This window comes from Delphinapterus leucas, chromosome 11, assembly GCF_059928025.1.
Source record: "Delphinapterus leucas isolate spDelLeu-1000000601 "Yukka" chromosome 11, BTC_Dleu_Yukka2, whole genome shotgun sequence".
NCBI classification, from domain to species: Eukaryota; Metazoa; Chordata; class Mammalia; order Artiodactyla; family Monodontidae; genus Delphinapterus; species Delphinapterus leucas.
The window spans coordinates 4,898,913-4,914,500 of NC_143139.1; the positions used below are offsets into that span (position 1 = coordinate 4,898,913).

General features: G+C 47.9%; 1 protein-coding gene across 2 annotated transcripts in view; it reads left to right on the forward strand.

The window, feature by feature from the left end:
* CCND2 (cyclin D2) overlaps nucleotides 1–14,821 on the forward strand; it is a 36,943-nt gene extending 22,122 nt beyond the window's left edge. Inside the window, exon 5 of one of the 2 annotated variants that reach the window (XM_022577337.3) lies at nucleotides 276–5,601. In XM_022577337.3, the coding sequence (XP_022433045.1) occupies nucleotides 276–425 (150 nt within the window). In that variant the 3' untranslated portion in view covers nucleotides 426–5,601. Of the gene's footprint in view, nucleotides 1–275; nucleotides 5,602–13,807 lie in introns of those variants that run through there. The other variant, XM_089920155.1, reaches the window with a different exon arrangement.
* Nucleotides 14,822–15,588: the final 767 nt, after the last annotated feature.

Consider the following 15,588-nt stretch of genomic DNA (forward strand, 5'->3'; position numbering starts at 1 on the left):
GTGGATGCTTAACCACTGGACCGCCAGGGAAGTCCTGGGTTCTGCATTTCTAACAAGCTCCCAGATGGTGCTGATGCTGCCGGTCCGTGGACCCCACTTGGAGTGGTGAGGCTCCGGCACCGGAAGGATGCATCTCTTGTACATTTCAGCTTTCTTTCTACTGGAAAGCGAGCGCAGACTCAGGCGGGGCTTGAATCACGTGTGTTCTCTTCGTCAGTTGCTCTGCGTACTGTTGCCTTTGCTAACAGCTCTGGTCTGGACCGTTCTTCCTCTAGGATTGCCTCAAAGCCTGCCAGGAGCAGATTGAGGTGGTGCTGCTAAACAGCCTGCAGCAGTACCGTCAGGACCAGGGCGACGGATCCAAGTCGGAGGACGAGCTGGACCAAGCCAGCACCCCTACAGATGTGCGGGATATTGACCTGTGAGGATGTCGGGCAGGCCGAATGGGAGAGAAGCGTCCACAATCTGCTCTCTCCTTCTCTCTGGTTGTGTTTTGTTCTCTTAATGTTTTAGAATGAAACTTAAAAAAAAAAAAAAACCTGCCCCCACCTAGATCATATTGAAAGATCTTTTAGAAGTGAGAGATAAAGGTCCTATAAACACGGAATCAGTAAAAGCATTTGGTGCCTATTTGAAGTACAACAGAAGGGAATCCCGTATATATGCGAACAGTTATTATTGTTTGATGATGTTAAAAGTCATAGTAAAATGCTTACAGGAAAACCTGCAGAGTAGCTAGCAAAAATGTATGCCTGCACTATGGGAACAAATTAGAGACTTTTCTTTTTTCCTGTTAGGAACTAGCATGTATATATCCCTGGTAGGATACTTTCGAGGAATTGCAGATGCCACTATGGCAGGATTAGATTGCAAAGCAATGAACTCGAGAAGGAGTTAGAAATAAGGAGGGGCAGGATGGGGAGGGAGTTACAAAAGAATCTCAGTGCGATCGAACCGTTTTGGATGGAGAAGCGCCCTTCCTCCCGACCACCTGTTTGTTACTAAGTCGGGAGCGTTGCTGGGCCTCTAGTGACAACTCTTGCTGTCTACAGTAGCTGCTACCTAGAAGAGGTGATGTTTGCCCGTTGGACACAGGTGATTGGATCCTGGGGTTTCACGTTTTTCGACATCTTGCTTCTTCTTCCAAACATGGTTCGTTGCAGACATCACCCAATTTTTATCTAAAAGGGGCAATCTAGCTACGGGCCATCCCCAAAACTCCTATGAGATGGAGTCAGATGGAGCCCGAGGGTGGGATCTGGAATGGAAACTTTTCTCCTGATGTGTTCAAGAGAGTAATGTGACCTTGGCATCCCTCATTAGGAAACAAACGAATTCTTTGGTGCTGATTGGCGTGTCTGGTCCACAGGTGAGCGTTTTGGTATAAACCATTCCATTCGAAAAGCACTTTGAAAAATTGTTCCCGAGGGATAGATGGGATGGTTTATGCAAATCATGCAGAGTAGATGCCTCCCTTCTCCTCCTGTGCCCCCTCCCCTCCTGCCCCCAGTTGGGTTGCTGTCCTGTATCTGACACTCTCTGGCATCCCCACCGGAACTCAAGACACACCCTCTTCCGCTGAAATCCCCATCACAACATTCCTAAAAACAAAGCTCTGTTACCATTTTGATGGCACAGAAGGATCTTAATTCCCACCTCTATACTCCTCCTTTGGACATGGAAAAAAGCGTTATTGCTGGTGCAAAGACAGACAGCGGGTCATCAGTGTGGCATTTCGTTCCCGTTTCCGTTTTTTTGTTGATTTCATTGCAAGGTTGCATTCAGCATACTTGAATTTTTTTTCCTCTCCACGTCTTAGAGGCATTCAGTTAGCAGAGAGGTTGAAGCACCAACTTTTTTTTTTTTTGCACAATTATAATTGACAGGTAATGAAGCTATTAAAATATTTGCCTTTTTAAGTAAAAATAAAAAAAAGATCAGAACAGGGCTACTCTGAAGAATTGTTTTATACACAGATTCTGCCTTGTTTCGTCGTATAAGGGTTTAAGATGGAGAAAAATCTAAGGGTCTCTTATTTTTCATTTTATTATGTTCAGTTTTTTATTATTTTTTTTTTTGCGCTGCTAAGAAGCTGAGATCATTCATTGTTATCCACGTTAACAGTACCTATAGCTGTAATGTTTCACCGAGTGTGCTGCTATCTTATAAACAATTTTATAATATATTATTTTCCCGCTTAAATTTCCAAGTCCTGAAGTAGATGGTTGAGATAGGAGTTCTTCGTACTGGAAAAGCCCTTCCATACATAGTTTGTTTTCTTCTGGTAGCGTATTCATGGATTTTTTTTTTTTTTTTCCTCTCTGGTCACATCCTTCAAAGACAGAGTATTCTTTACCTCAGGTGTACTGGACAAAATCAATAGCTACAAAAGAAAATGGTTCACATTTTTGTTCTCATAATACCTCACAACCGGACAGTTTCTGCTTGGGAGCCCATTAGTCAGGGAAGGCAGAAGGCGGGGAGGAGGCTGTGCGGGCCCCTCCCAGGTGGCAGGTGGAGGATTTGGCCCCAGGGTCTCTCACGCCCAGGGACCTCTTCCGTGGTGAAGGTCATCAGGCTTCCATTCTGACTCTGGTATCCTCATCATGATGGAAAAAATGCAATTGAACCAAGGGATTTCCCCTCCCCCGCAAGGCTGACACTCAGCACAGAGGTTGATGCAGTGGAGTAGGTACCACGTGGGTACCAGCGATCAGGACACAGACTAGAGAATTCCAGCAGGCTATCTGGAGAGTCTCATCTTGCAGGCCTTTCTAAAGCAGGGCTCTCATCTGCTTTGGGTCCTTTCATCTGGAACGTTTCCCCTCTCTCTGGCCCCTTCCCGGATACGGGCAGCCCCTGTTCAGGATGATCTCCGAGGGTCTCCTAGGTCTGAACCTGCAGCAGGTAGGGTTGCCACGGCAACTGCTCCCGCCTGTCCAGCCTGCGGCAGGCAAGCGCAGCCAGGTCCTTGCTAAGTGGCACTAAATGGTTTTCAGGTTTTAGATCGTGCGTTGAATTGGCATGGTTGGAAAAATGGGTCAGATGAGTATTGGATTGGTGGTCGAAGGGAGGTAGGGAGGCTGCTTCTCTGCAGAGATATGCAGTCCCAGATGCGTCAGTCTCCCTTGAAGTGTGTTAGAAGGGTTCAGGACTTGGTGAGTTACGTGACCCTGACATTCTAGGGATTTCTGGTGGGCCAGTGGGTGCTGTATTCTGAGGTTTTGGAGAGGAAGGGTGAGCAGCCTGTGTTTTATTGGGAGCACACTTTGCACAGGCCACTCTTCTAGGCCCTGAGGGGTTCCACAGGATGGAGGAATGCATGGACCCTAGAGTTCTTGGGAGTCTTGGAACCTAAAGAGAAAGCCAGGTACAGATCCCTTGAACAGTGACCAGCCGCTAAGCTCAAAGGGAAGCAGCAAATGAGAGAACCTGACAAATAAGGAAACAGGCCAACAGACTCCCCGAGAGTCCTTCACTTTCCACTTTCCCTGGAGCCCCCAGGGGGCCACTGGGGCCTTCTGGTTTTTTCTTCTTCCCAGCCCTGGAGCCCCCAGGGGGCCACTGGGGCCTTCTGGCTTTGTCTTCTTCCCATCCTCAGGGCCTAGTGTGATGGGAGGTGTAGGGTTGCTGGTGAGGAGGGTGCCAGGTAGTTTAGCTTTTCTGCCTGCTCTCTCCTTAACACAAAAGAAGGGATCCCGGCTTTGCTGAACTGGCTTATACCCGCTCCTTGGATTGGTTTCCTCGGTAGGAGTCTTTGTCCCAGAGGAGTTCACTTCTCCCCATGCATTTTTTTCTCTTTCCTCCCACTAAGAGGGTTCCAAAACTATTCTGGTCTTTTTCTACCTTGTTGTCTTTCTCCCTCTTCTTTACTTCCTCCTCTGTATGGTTTTTTTTGGTTGGTTGTTTGTTTATGTTTTTCTCCATCAGTGGGAGCTAAGTTGTTCCCCTAACCTGCCAAATTTTGGCCAAATCCCATGGGGGAAAATCCTTGTATGCCAAAAATATATGCTAAGCATAATTCAGTTCCGTGCGGGTTCATAACAGCCGAGAAGCCTGCAGGCGGGGGCAGGGGACCGATGCCTCAGCAGAATGCCCCCCCTCCCCCCCCAGGGCTGAGAGAAGGGGCTTCTGTCCGGGGAGGCTGTCCTCTGGAACTGCCCCACCCCACTGAGCAGCCCACTGCGTCCCCCAGCCAGGTCCCTGTTGGTGCGTGTGCTGCAGCGGAGGTCCGGTTCGGCCTCCTTCAGCATCCGAGTCGGGCACGCGTGGCTCCGAGGGGATGCCACCTCGGCTGCGGGCATCGGGGGCTTCCCTTCCGAAGGGGCTGCGGACGGTAGCAGGATTGGATGACTTTCTCAGAGAGGGCAGGGGCATTTTCCCTCCACGGGCCACAGGGGTCAGGGCTGGGAGAAGAAATAGACTCGCACCTTATCTCATGTAAATAATTTTCTAGCTCAAGAAGAGAACGTTGGTAGAGTGGAAATGGGAAGTAAGAATGGGGGGGATCTGAGTAAGCCAACTGGCTTCTAAGCCAAAAGGATTCCTCTTTGTTTATCTTTGAGACGGTCCGACCCTGAGAATAGCTTTAAAAGGGAAATTACTGCTGAGACGGTAAAGTCCCCTTCAGCCAGCAGACGCTCTGTAGCTACGGAGCACAGTGGGCTCGGGGCAGTTCCTGTCACCCGTTTGTACAAAATCGGGCCGGGAGACTCAAGAGGACGTGTATGGCTTCCTCATCCCACTTGGCTTTTCATGATTCTGGATTCTAAATGACCCAGAACCGTCACTTCAGCCAGAACCACCGTTCTGTATCCGTGTGTCTCTGCTTTTAGACTTGGCTGGGCTGTCAGACCCGATTCTTGGCTTAGGTTTCCAGAAGCCATCGGCAAACATACACATGCATGCTGGAGCTGCCACATTTATCCCTTTGCCTGCAGCCTACTTTGGGGAAAAAAGTGCCTTACTGACTGTAGCCATTACAGTAGCCAGTGTATTTTGACAGGTGCCTATCCTTTAAAAAAAAAAAAAGTTCTCGTGGTTTCTTTTGTTTTGTTTTTTAAATTGGTTGTGTTTCTTACTGCTGGCCAGCTCTGAAATCCCCGGCAGGTCACCAGGCCATTGGATTTTTTCCATTATGTTCATTACCATGTACCTCAGATCTCTCTCTCTCTCTCTCTCTCTCTCTCTCTCTCTCTCAGTTACAGTTTCTCATCTTGGACTTTCTTTTATTATTATTATAAATTTTTTTTTTTTTTGCTTTAAAATGAGTGTGATGCCATATCCCGTCAGTTTTATTCTCTCACCATGTACTCTGTAAGAGGTGTGGGTGTTTATTTGGTCGGCATGCGAGCAAGTGCTAAAGTAGCATGATCAGTATACACGGAAGGTTTTTAGGAAGTATGGGAAAAAAATGTTGTATTGGCCATGATGGTGACATGGTATAGTCAAGCTGCCTTTTCAGAGGTCCTATCTGTTCAGTGTTAAGTGATTTTTAAAAATAATAACCTGTTTTTCTGACTAGCTTAAAGATGGATTTGAAAATGGTTTTGGATGCAATTAGGTTATGCTATTTGGACAATAAACTCACCTTGACCTAAATTCTCTGGCTCTTTTGACTTCTTTCTTGACCAGCAATCCTCAGCGTGGAACACAACTTTCTTGAGTCAGGACTCTGTTGGCCGCAGTTGGTGCTGGGGTAAAATGCAAATCCTAACCTGGAGGGTCATCTCTGTGTGTCATTTGCAGTGCAACCAATTGATGACCTTTTTTTTTTTAACTTTTGGGTCACCCGTACAACCCTCTTATAAACCAGAAGCCTCAGGCCACCTTCAGAAGGTGGGTCAGTCACTGCTGTCCTGACCAGACCTCAGATGCTAATCTGATTATTGCCAGCTACTCACTCTTGGGTGTGAGTATCTCCTGGCTTGGCGGGGAGGGGAGAGCGTGTCTCTGGAGAACCCAACCTCTGCAGCTTTTCTCGGTTGCTTGCAGCTCTTCCCGGCTCCCTCCTGCTTCCTGACCCTCCCTCTCTGTATCCCTCCTGTGAGGACTGGACTCCCACTGCCTTGGTGGAAGGGTGGTGAGGTAGAGCCTGGGAAAGGGGTGGGAAAGTCCACACTTAAACAAATTGCCCATTGCTCCCCGACCTCAGCGACTCAGACCAGCCTCTTTCCCAAGAGTGGTGGGTCAGGCCCTGTTGATGTTACTATGAAAATTCATTTTCTCTGTAGTTCCCTGTCTCCTTCAAAGTCACTGAATGGATAAAGAAGATGTGGTACATATATGCAGTGGAATATTACTCAGCCGTAAAAAAGAATGAATAATGCCATTTACAGCAACATGGATGGACCTAGAGATTATCATACCAAGTGAAATAAGTCAGAAAAAGACAAATATCATACGGTAACATTTACATGTGGAATCTAAAGAAATGATACAAATGAATTTATCTACAAAACAGAAACTCACAGACTTAGAAAACAAACATGGTTACCAAAGGGGAAAGGTGGTAGGGAGGGATAAATTAGGAGGTTGGGATTAACATATACACACTATATAAAACAGATAATCAACAAGGTCCTACTGTAGAGCACGGGGAACTCTACTCAATACTCTGTAATAACCTATATGGGAAAAGAATCTGAAAAAAGAAGAGTTACATGTATACGTATAACTGAATCACTTTGCTGTACACCTGAAACTAACACAACATTGTAAATCAACTGTACTCCAATATAAAATTTGTTTAAATGTGAAAATAAAAGTAAAAACATAAGTGAATTTCTGTGAGAGTTAAACAATGAAATATTGAAGGAAATAGAGCTACACAGACACAAAATAATAACCTAGTTCCTAAGGAAAAAGAAAAAAGTCACTGAAGGCTGTTTTCCAGTTTCATTCTGACCTGAGTTGCAAGTGGGAAGATAAATACTGGTCACGGTGCGAAAGTCCAGATGAAAACATTCCCTGTTACTCCCAAGGAGCTCCACTCTATAGGATGTTTCATCTTACAAGGACTCTCGAAATTCCTCTTTGTCTCCATCCCCCACTGATTTCCAGTGTTCTTGGGGAAAAGTAGGGATAACGTTTTTCTTGGGTTTCTGCCTAGTGGAGTCCGCTGGACCTCTCTGGAGTTTCCAAGGCCTCTGGTTGCCACTCTTAACCATCCTTGGAATCCTCTTCTGCATGACCTGCTGTCCAGCCAGTTCCCTCCCTCCCTCCCCTCCCGATCTGTTCGCCCTGCAGTGTTGGTGCCGTGTCCATTAATAACACTCCAACACCGCTCCGTAACGAGTTCCATCCAGCAAGGCTGGATTCTCCCATCCGGGGCTACGGGTGTTGCAGGTGGGAAGGCCACTGAAGAAGCAAGTGTTCCATCCCACACAGCTGGCTCTGGGTCAATCCAACGGCCCCTTCACAACACACTCTCAGATCCATTTCATCTTATACGTGGAAAACCTCAAACCTGAGACAAAAGGGCCCTTTCTGCGAGTGGAAGTTAGTGATGGAGTGGAGACTTCGAAATCCCAGGTCTTTTGTTTATGCTCTAGTGACTAACTTTTCTAACGACTTTGCGGAGATCTGGGACTTTTAAGTCAGGACACAGAGGTCACACCAAAATGAAAGTTCCAGTTGCCTTAGTGATGTTCTCAACCTGCTGCCGTGAGGCGAACATTCAGAGCTGGGTATTACACCAGATCATTTCTGCCCTACTCTTATAGCAGCAACGGCAACAAACATGCCAGGGGGAAGGGTCAGCACATCACAAAGAGCTGACTGGCCACAGCCAACACGCATGTGCAGGGTCTACACTGGGCCGGCAAGGAAGAGCAGAGCAGACAAAACCCATGCCCCCTGGTTTAAGAGGCTTTCCGTGGGACACAACACACACACGCCCCCAAGACTGCACACAGCTCTTGACAGCAAACGCCGATGCCCTGGGTGGCAGGGGGCAATTTCTGACAACATGGGATGGGTTCCCTCAAGCAAATGAGTTTTAGGAAAACACGTGTGGAAAGATGCAGGAGAGTTTGGAAACAGAGTTTGACTTTTTTCCAAAAATAAGGGGATGGGAAGTGATTTTAAAAGTGACGGGAAAATACTCAGAGCTTGAAGAGTATGCATAATATAACGGATTTTAAACACCACGAACACAGATGTTATCCTCGTGAAACGGGATGAACTTGGCCACAGACGTCGATTCCCATGTACCTAATTCCTCCTGAGAAATACGTCTGGCCGTTCTGAGCCGATGGCTTGGGCTTGGAGGCCTCCTGCTGCCGTGGAGGGTCAGATCCCATCGGGTGGGTAAGCAAAACTGGGCGGCCTGAGGACACAGCAAGACAGCCCCGCTGATTTCCCTCGGACCGTGCCTCAGCATCCCACGGGAGCTTGGCGTTTATGCTTATCCAAAACACAGCTTCCATTTCATTGCTGGCGACTTGCCCTGGAACCCCATCTCCTTCCTCCCTCTGGCCTTGGTGGGTGTCAACATAGAGCACTTCCTGGAAAGTCCAGTAGGTGGCGCTAATGCCACAGGCGGGAGCAACTTAACAGAGAGAAGGGGGGCAGCCAGGTGTAGGGTGGCTCCTACCTCCCGCAGGTGAGCGGGACGGCAGCTCCCTCCCCTGCACCTGTCAGCACTGCCACATCCTGACTCCACCTGGGAGGGGCTGGTGCTATTCGTGACTTCCTGCCATTCTTTTCAGTGTCTAATTCAGAGATAGAAACGGCGGCCTGTAAACCAAATCCAGCCTGCGGGCGTGTTCAGTTTGACTCTCATCATGACTTACTGGCCAATATGAGATGAGATCTTTCCCGTAAAAGTAAGGATTTTAACTCCTTGGGAAATACATTCCTGGCAAAAGACAGGCCTGCAAGGCAGTCAGGGCTGCTGCTAAAGACAGTCTGACCCCTTCCCCCCGCCCCCCCCCACCGTGGAACCTGCTTCCCTCACTGACGTCAGCCGCCTGTCCCCCTCCAGCTATGAAACAGGACCCCCATAAGTCCCAGGGGGAGCAGAGCAGGCTTGGGACCCTCCCTTTACTTTTCTACCCCAAGTGAAAAAGACTTGCATTCCTCATTAGGCTTTGTCATCTCTGCTCTGTTATCTCTTCACGGGCTATTAGTTATCAGATAACCAGGAGCTGGGCCAGATTCTTGAACTTCCTTTGAGACCCCCGAGTCAGCCCACACTGAGGTCTGCAGGTAGGCCAACTTAAAGATCAGCTTTTTCTCTGTTGCTTGTTTGTTTGGGGAGCCACTTTCAGTTCTCCTACCACTATATTCACCCCATAAGAAGATAAACCTGTGAGATTTTTGGATCTGTTGAAAAGTACAAATCCCAGGACTGTTTCAGTCATCCCAACCATCAACAATGATGACTTCTCGCCACCCCTTCTTACGCGTGGGGCTCTCGGGCACTGTTTGTTCATTCAATAAGTGAGGGCTGGTCGTGGGCCGGGCATATCCTGCACCAAACACCCCATTCGACAAATGTGTCTCTGGCACCTATAGCTTTCCAGGTACGATGTCTTCGCACTCCCTGCAGAAACAGACAAGGAGTCGCAGGACGGCTACTATTTCATACAGTGGTAACGAACACAAGTGCCTGCTCTGGGATCCCCTCTTCCCCCCCCTTCCTCTCCCACCCCTGGACCACCCACTGGCTGTGTAACCTCGGGCATCACTGCTGAGCCCCTCCACGACTCGGTTTCTTCATCTTTGAAATGGGGTCCAACGCTCACAGTACCTCCTGAGTTACTCATTTTAACACGTCCACAGTGCCTGGCACAGAGCCAGAGCTTGATAAATGTTAGCTATTGTCAAGGCTGAAGTGGGGTGTGATAAATTGGTGCAGCCACTATGGAGGACAGTATGGCATCTCCATAAGGAACTAAAAATAGAGCTACCGTACGACCCAGCAATCCCACTCCTGGGCATATATCTGGAGAAAAACATGGTCCAAAAGGATACATGCACCCCAATGTTCATTGCAGCACTGTTTACAGGAGCCAAGACATGGAAGCAACCTAAATGTCCATCGACAGAGGAATGGATAAAGAAGATGTGGTACATGTATACAATGGAGTATTACTCAGCCATTAAAAGGAACGAAATTGGGTCATTTGTGGAGACGTGGGTGGACCTAGAGATTGTCATACTGAGTGAAGTAAGTCAGACAGAGAAAGACAAGTATCATGTGATATCGCTTATATGTGGAATCTAGAAAGAAATGATACAGATGAACGTATTTACAAAACAGAAACGGACTCACAGACTTAGAGAATGAACTTATGGTTAACAGCGGGGGAAGAGTGCAGGGAAGGAAGGGATAGGGAGTTTGGGATTGACAAGTACACACTGCTATATTTAAAAAGGATAACCAACAAGGACCTACCGTATAGCACAGGGAACTCTGCTCAATGTTATGTGGCAGCCTGGATGAGAGGGGATTCTGGGGGAGAGTGGATACATGTATATGTACAGCTGAGTCGCTTTGCTGTGCACCTGAAACTGGCAGCCTGGATGAGAGGGGATTCTGGGGGAGAATGGATACATGTATATGTACAGCTGAGTCGCTTTGCTGTGCACCTGAAACTGGCAGCCTGGATGAGAGGGGATTCTGGGGGAGAGTGGATACATGTATATGTACAGCTGAGTCGCTCTGCTGTGCACCTGAAACTGGCAGCCTGGATGAGAGGGGATTCTGGGGGAGAGTGGATACATGTATATGTACAGCTGAGTCGCTTTGCTGTGCACCTGAAACTGTCACAACGTTGTTAAACGGCTACACTCCAATATAAAATAGAAGGTTAAAAAATAAATAAATAAAGCGGAGTGTGAGAGAGGCACCTAATTCAGTCTTCTCAAAAGTTCATTTTCCAGACAGGTATCGACGGTTTAGCCGCTCAATACCGCCAGCTTAAGCTCTGAGATGAGGGAGACTTCTTAGCAGCTAAGTGCAATCTTCAAAGAGCTTTCACAAGCGTCTCATGACCCTCACGACCCCCGATGAATCTGACACCTCGTCTTGTAGCCGAGTGACTCGAGGGACACACAGCTCGCAGCAAGGGTCAGGCTAGGACTGGGACCCAGAATCTTCCGCCACATTGTGCGGCTCTGCCTCCACCACCACCTCGCAGGAAGGCTTCCCTCCTCCAGGCAAATGTTCCAAAGGAAGGGTTCTCGTCCTTTACAGTCAGCAAGGAGCAACCAGAGGGCCTCCCAATCCCACGGCCGGATGGAGGGCTGTTAGAGAGACGAGGCTCGGCCAGCAGCACCCCGAGGATGGAGGCCAGTCTCTCTAGACCCTTTACTGGTCATTTGGTGGGGAGGGGGGGTCCCTAAAACGTCTCAGCCAATACACACGATTTCAGCGAGGCCCCCGTCTAACTTGTGTTGCACACGTTACCATTTGCACCAACAAAATCTATTTTCTGAAATTCAGGATGCTAATTAAGTATCCATTGCAATCGAAATACAGATAGAAGTTCCCGTGGGCTGTGGTTCTCCCGATTAGGACACCAGTGCCCCAAACTTAGAACTGTCCATTCCTTTTTGTGTGTGTGTGTGGTACGTGGGCCTCTCACTGTTGTGGCCTCTCCCGTTGCGGAGCACAGGCTCCGGACGCGCAGGCTCAGCGGCCACGGCTCACGGGCCCAGCCGCTCCGCGGCATGTGGGATCCTCCCGGACCGGGGCACGAACCCGTGTCCCCTGCATCGGCAGGCGGACTCTCAACCACTGCGCCACCAGGGAAGCCCTAGACTGTCCATTCTTGATTAGAATGTGTTCCAGACTGAATGTTTGTGTCCCCCCAAAGTCATATGTTGGAACCTAATTCCCGGTGAGATGGTATCTGGAGGTGGGGCCTTTGGGGGATAATGAGGTCCTGAGGGTGGAGCCCCCATGAATGGGATGAGTGCTCTTATAAGCAGAGCCAGAAGCCTAGCTGTCTGTTCTGTCTCTGCCGTGTGAGGACACAGTGAGAAGCTGGCGGTCTGCAACCAGAAGAGGGCTCTCACTAGAACCCGACCGTGCTGGCACCCTGACCTCGGACTTCCAGCCTCCAGAACTGTGAGAAATACACGTTGGCTGTTGAAGCCCCCAGGTCTGCGGTCTTCTGTTACAGCAGTGCCAGGTGGCTAAGGCAGAATGGTTGTAGCATCTGGGTTATAACTTACCGAAATCACACACATGGGCTGCATATTCCAAAATATTTTAAAGAAAATTGCAAACACTGTACCTGTGGTTTTCTTCTGGATGGAAAAGAAACATTCTGCTGCTCCCATACTATGCTGGGGCCTGGGGCCAAAAGATTTACCCCAGACTCTGTCTAAGGCCCTGCAAAGCCACTGCTTCTGTGGGGTCTCGCCACCTCCAGGGGCGCTCTGCCTGGGAAGGGGCAGGGGTTCTGCTCTCCTACCAACGCCGCAAACGTATGTCATTTTAAAAAAAAAATCGTATCTTGGGACTTCCCTGGTGGCGCAGTGGTTAAGAATCTACCTGCCCATGCAGGGGACACGGGTTCGAGCCCTGGTCCGGGAAGATCCCACATGCCGCGGAGCAACTAAGCCCGTGCGCCACAGCTACTGAGCCTGCGCTCTAGAGCCCGCGAGCCACAACTACTGAGCCCACGTTCCGCAACTGCTGAAGCCCGCATGCCTAGAGCCTGTGCTCTGCAACAAGAGAAGCCACCGCATTGAGAAGCCCACGCACCAGAACGAAGAGTAGCCCCTGCTCGCCACAACTAGAGAGAGCCTGCGTGCAGCAAAGAAGACCCAATGCAGCCAAAAAAAAAAAAAAAAAAATCGCATCTTTAGTTTGTCCTTATTCCTCAGGGACCCACCGACATCGCTGCTTTCATCATTTCCCCTCCCCCAACAGTCCAGAGAATCTTTCTGGTCCAGGGATCAGGGAAGACCTCATCACAGTCTCTCAAAACTTTGCTCATGTCAAGATTACTTTCTTTATCCTCCAGGTGGTCATTTCCCTGGCTCTCTGTCACCTTCCCTTCCCTGAAAAGGGGACACGGGATAAAGGGCCAAAAATGCAAGCGAAAAATGCTGGAAGAAATACACTGGTACTGTTTCAAAAAATGTATCCTACCATGGATACAATAACCTGAACCCCGCAAGGGCTCCCTGCTGTTCTCAGCAAAGGGTTGCCCAGCAACGGAGGTGTTAACGTGCTGAGGGAGCTCTTGGCTTGTGCAGTTTTCCATTCGTGGCTGGGCTTAACGAGTCTGGATACCTTCTGGATACCTTGGTCAGTACCTTCCTGGAAAGTCTTGACACCTCAGATGTTCTGACAGCAAATCATTCACTTCTGTCTTCCATACATCCCCATAGATCAGAATGAAGAGTCTACAGAAGGTTTGCTTCGATAGGGCACTTCCTATGGCTTTACTTGCCTCACATCCTACATCTTTCCAGATACTTGGACCAGGAGAACAGGACTCCAGGGTTTTCCTTAGCACTCTGTCAGGTGTCTCGGGGGGGGGGGGGAATCCTCCCAATACCCCCCACTGCTTGCTGTCTGTCTGGAGTGTTACTGACAGTATTGTACATTTATCTGTTACATAAAAATTGTCACAAATATGGTGACAGGGAAAGTCAGGATGCCACAGTGGAGAGGGAATTTCCCTTAAGCAAGAAGATCTGTGTTTGAATCCCAGGGCTGCTGCTTGTTAGCTGGGAAACCTTGCTGGTTTATTGAAAAGATTAAATGAGGTAGTCTATGTACAGCGCCTAATACATTGGAAGCTTCAACAAGAATCTGAATACAGTCCTTCCACATCCACAGGTTCAGCCGAAGATTGAAAATGTTTAAGAAAAAATTCCAGAAGTTCCCAAAAGCAAAGCGTGAGTCTGCAGAGCGCTGGCGACTACTTCCATAGCCCTTCCGTTGTGTTAGGTATTCTAAGTAAACTAGCGACGATTCAAAGTATCCGGGAGGATGTGCACAGGTGACATGCAAATACTGTGCCACCGTATATAAGGGACTTGGACATCCACGGATTGTTATCCGAGGAAGGTCCTGGAAACAATTCCCAGCAGACACTGACTGTATATGCAAACACATCAAGTACCTTGTTAATTATTTTTAAAGGCGTTAACAATGCAAATGTTAATTTTCCAAAAAGGCAGGGGCGGTGGGGGGGGGCAGTGTTTTCCTGTGGATCCTGATGGAGGAGAGACGGCTCTCATCCAGAGCCTGTGAAGCATTTACAACTATGGAAGTTGTAAATGCTTATGAAACCATAAGCATTTACAACTTCCATAGTATCCCCTTCATCCTGCTGCCATTCTTCCGAACAGCAATGAACCTGGGCTTAGGGGAGGTTCTTTTCCCTGCTAAGTGACAGGCTGTCAGGCAAGGCATGAAAAGGGATTATTGGATACATGAATTCAGATAAAAGGGAGGTCCCCAGAAGCAGGCTGACAAGGCCTCCTTCGACTGTCCATCAGTAGAAAAGCTGTCTGGCAGATATGATTTTTTGGAACCAGCAATCATGGGGAACTCTGGGTGACAGATGTCAGATGCTGACAGAGCGACTGCCAGAACCAATCTCCCTCCACCATCAGACCTCAGGCTGGTGGAGGACCAGGCACAGCTGGACCGGCAGCCCCTTCCGGCTTGGATCACTGCTCACATTGTTATTTCTCAGTCGCTGGACAAACAGATGGTTTACCGTGTATTTGTGATTTTTTTTTTGTTGGCCTAGAAATTCTGTTCTTCCATCAGGGTACAGCATGTAATCAATTATGACAGTGGGTGGTGCAAGAAAATCCCTGCCAATAAAAGTCCAAGACCTTCTCTTGTATTAAATTTGCATAAACCACGACCATTTCCAACTTAAAAGCAATAGGAGGAAAAAGCAAAGTCGTGGGGTTAGAAATAACTTGGGTAATTGCAAAACCACAATTCTCAGTTGGTCCTGAAGACTCTTGTTAGTTTATACTAATACCTGATGTCTGTTTTGTCTGCCCATTTTTAGCCTTAAAATCTTCTTGTCTCTATTCTGATGAGCCTTGACGAGCTTCATGTTAGAATCCTAACGTAACAATCGTAAGTAAACAGAACAAATCCCAGGAGCACACATACCCACCGACTCAGACTTCTTTTTGAATATTCAGAGTTTTACTCTAGTAAGTGCTTTTACATTAGAACTTTGGCCTGCCTCAGTATATATGCGTGACCACATACATACAACAATATATGCGTTCTCCCCTATCTGCCCTCTGGGTAATTTTCTTTATGAAAAAAATCTCAATTATACGCATACAGCTGAAAAGTTCTTTAACAGTAGAATAGCAGAAGCATTTTTAGCATTATAAATATCACCTAGACAAACCCCTGACACAACCTATACGTTTCCTCTTGTTATAATGTATGTGTCTTTTCTTATAAAATCAGGCTCACAGTGAATAGTTTTCTACCCTATTGAATAGTATTTTTCTTTTTTCCATTTAACCATCATTAGATATTCCTTAGGAACATGATTTCTATGGATGACAAATACTGATTGGGCTTCTACAACGTGACTGTCACCATTCCAGGCGCTAAAGACGTATAAGAGAACA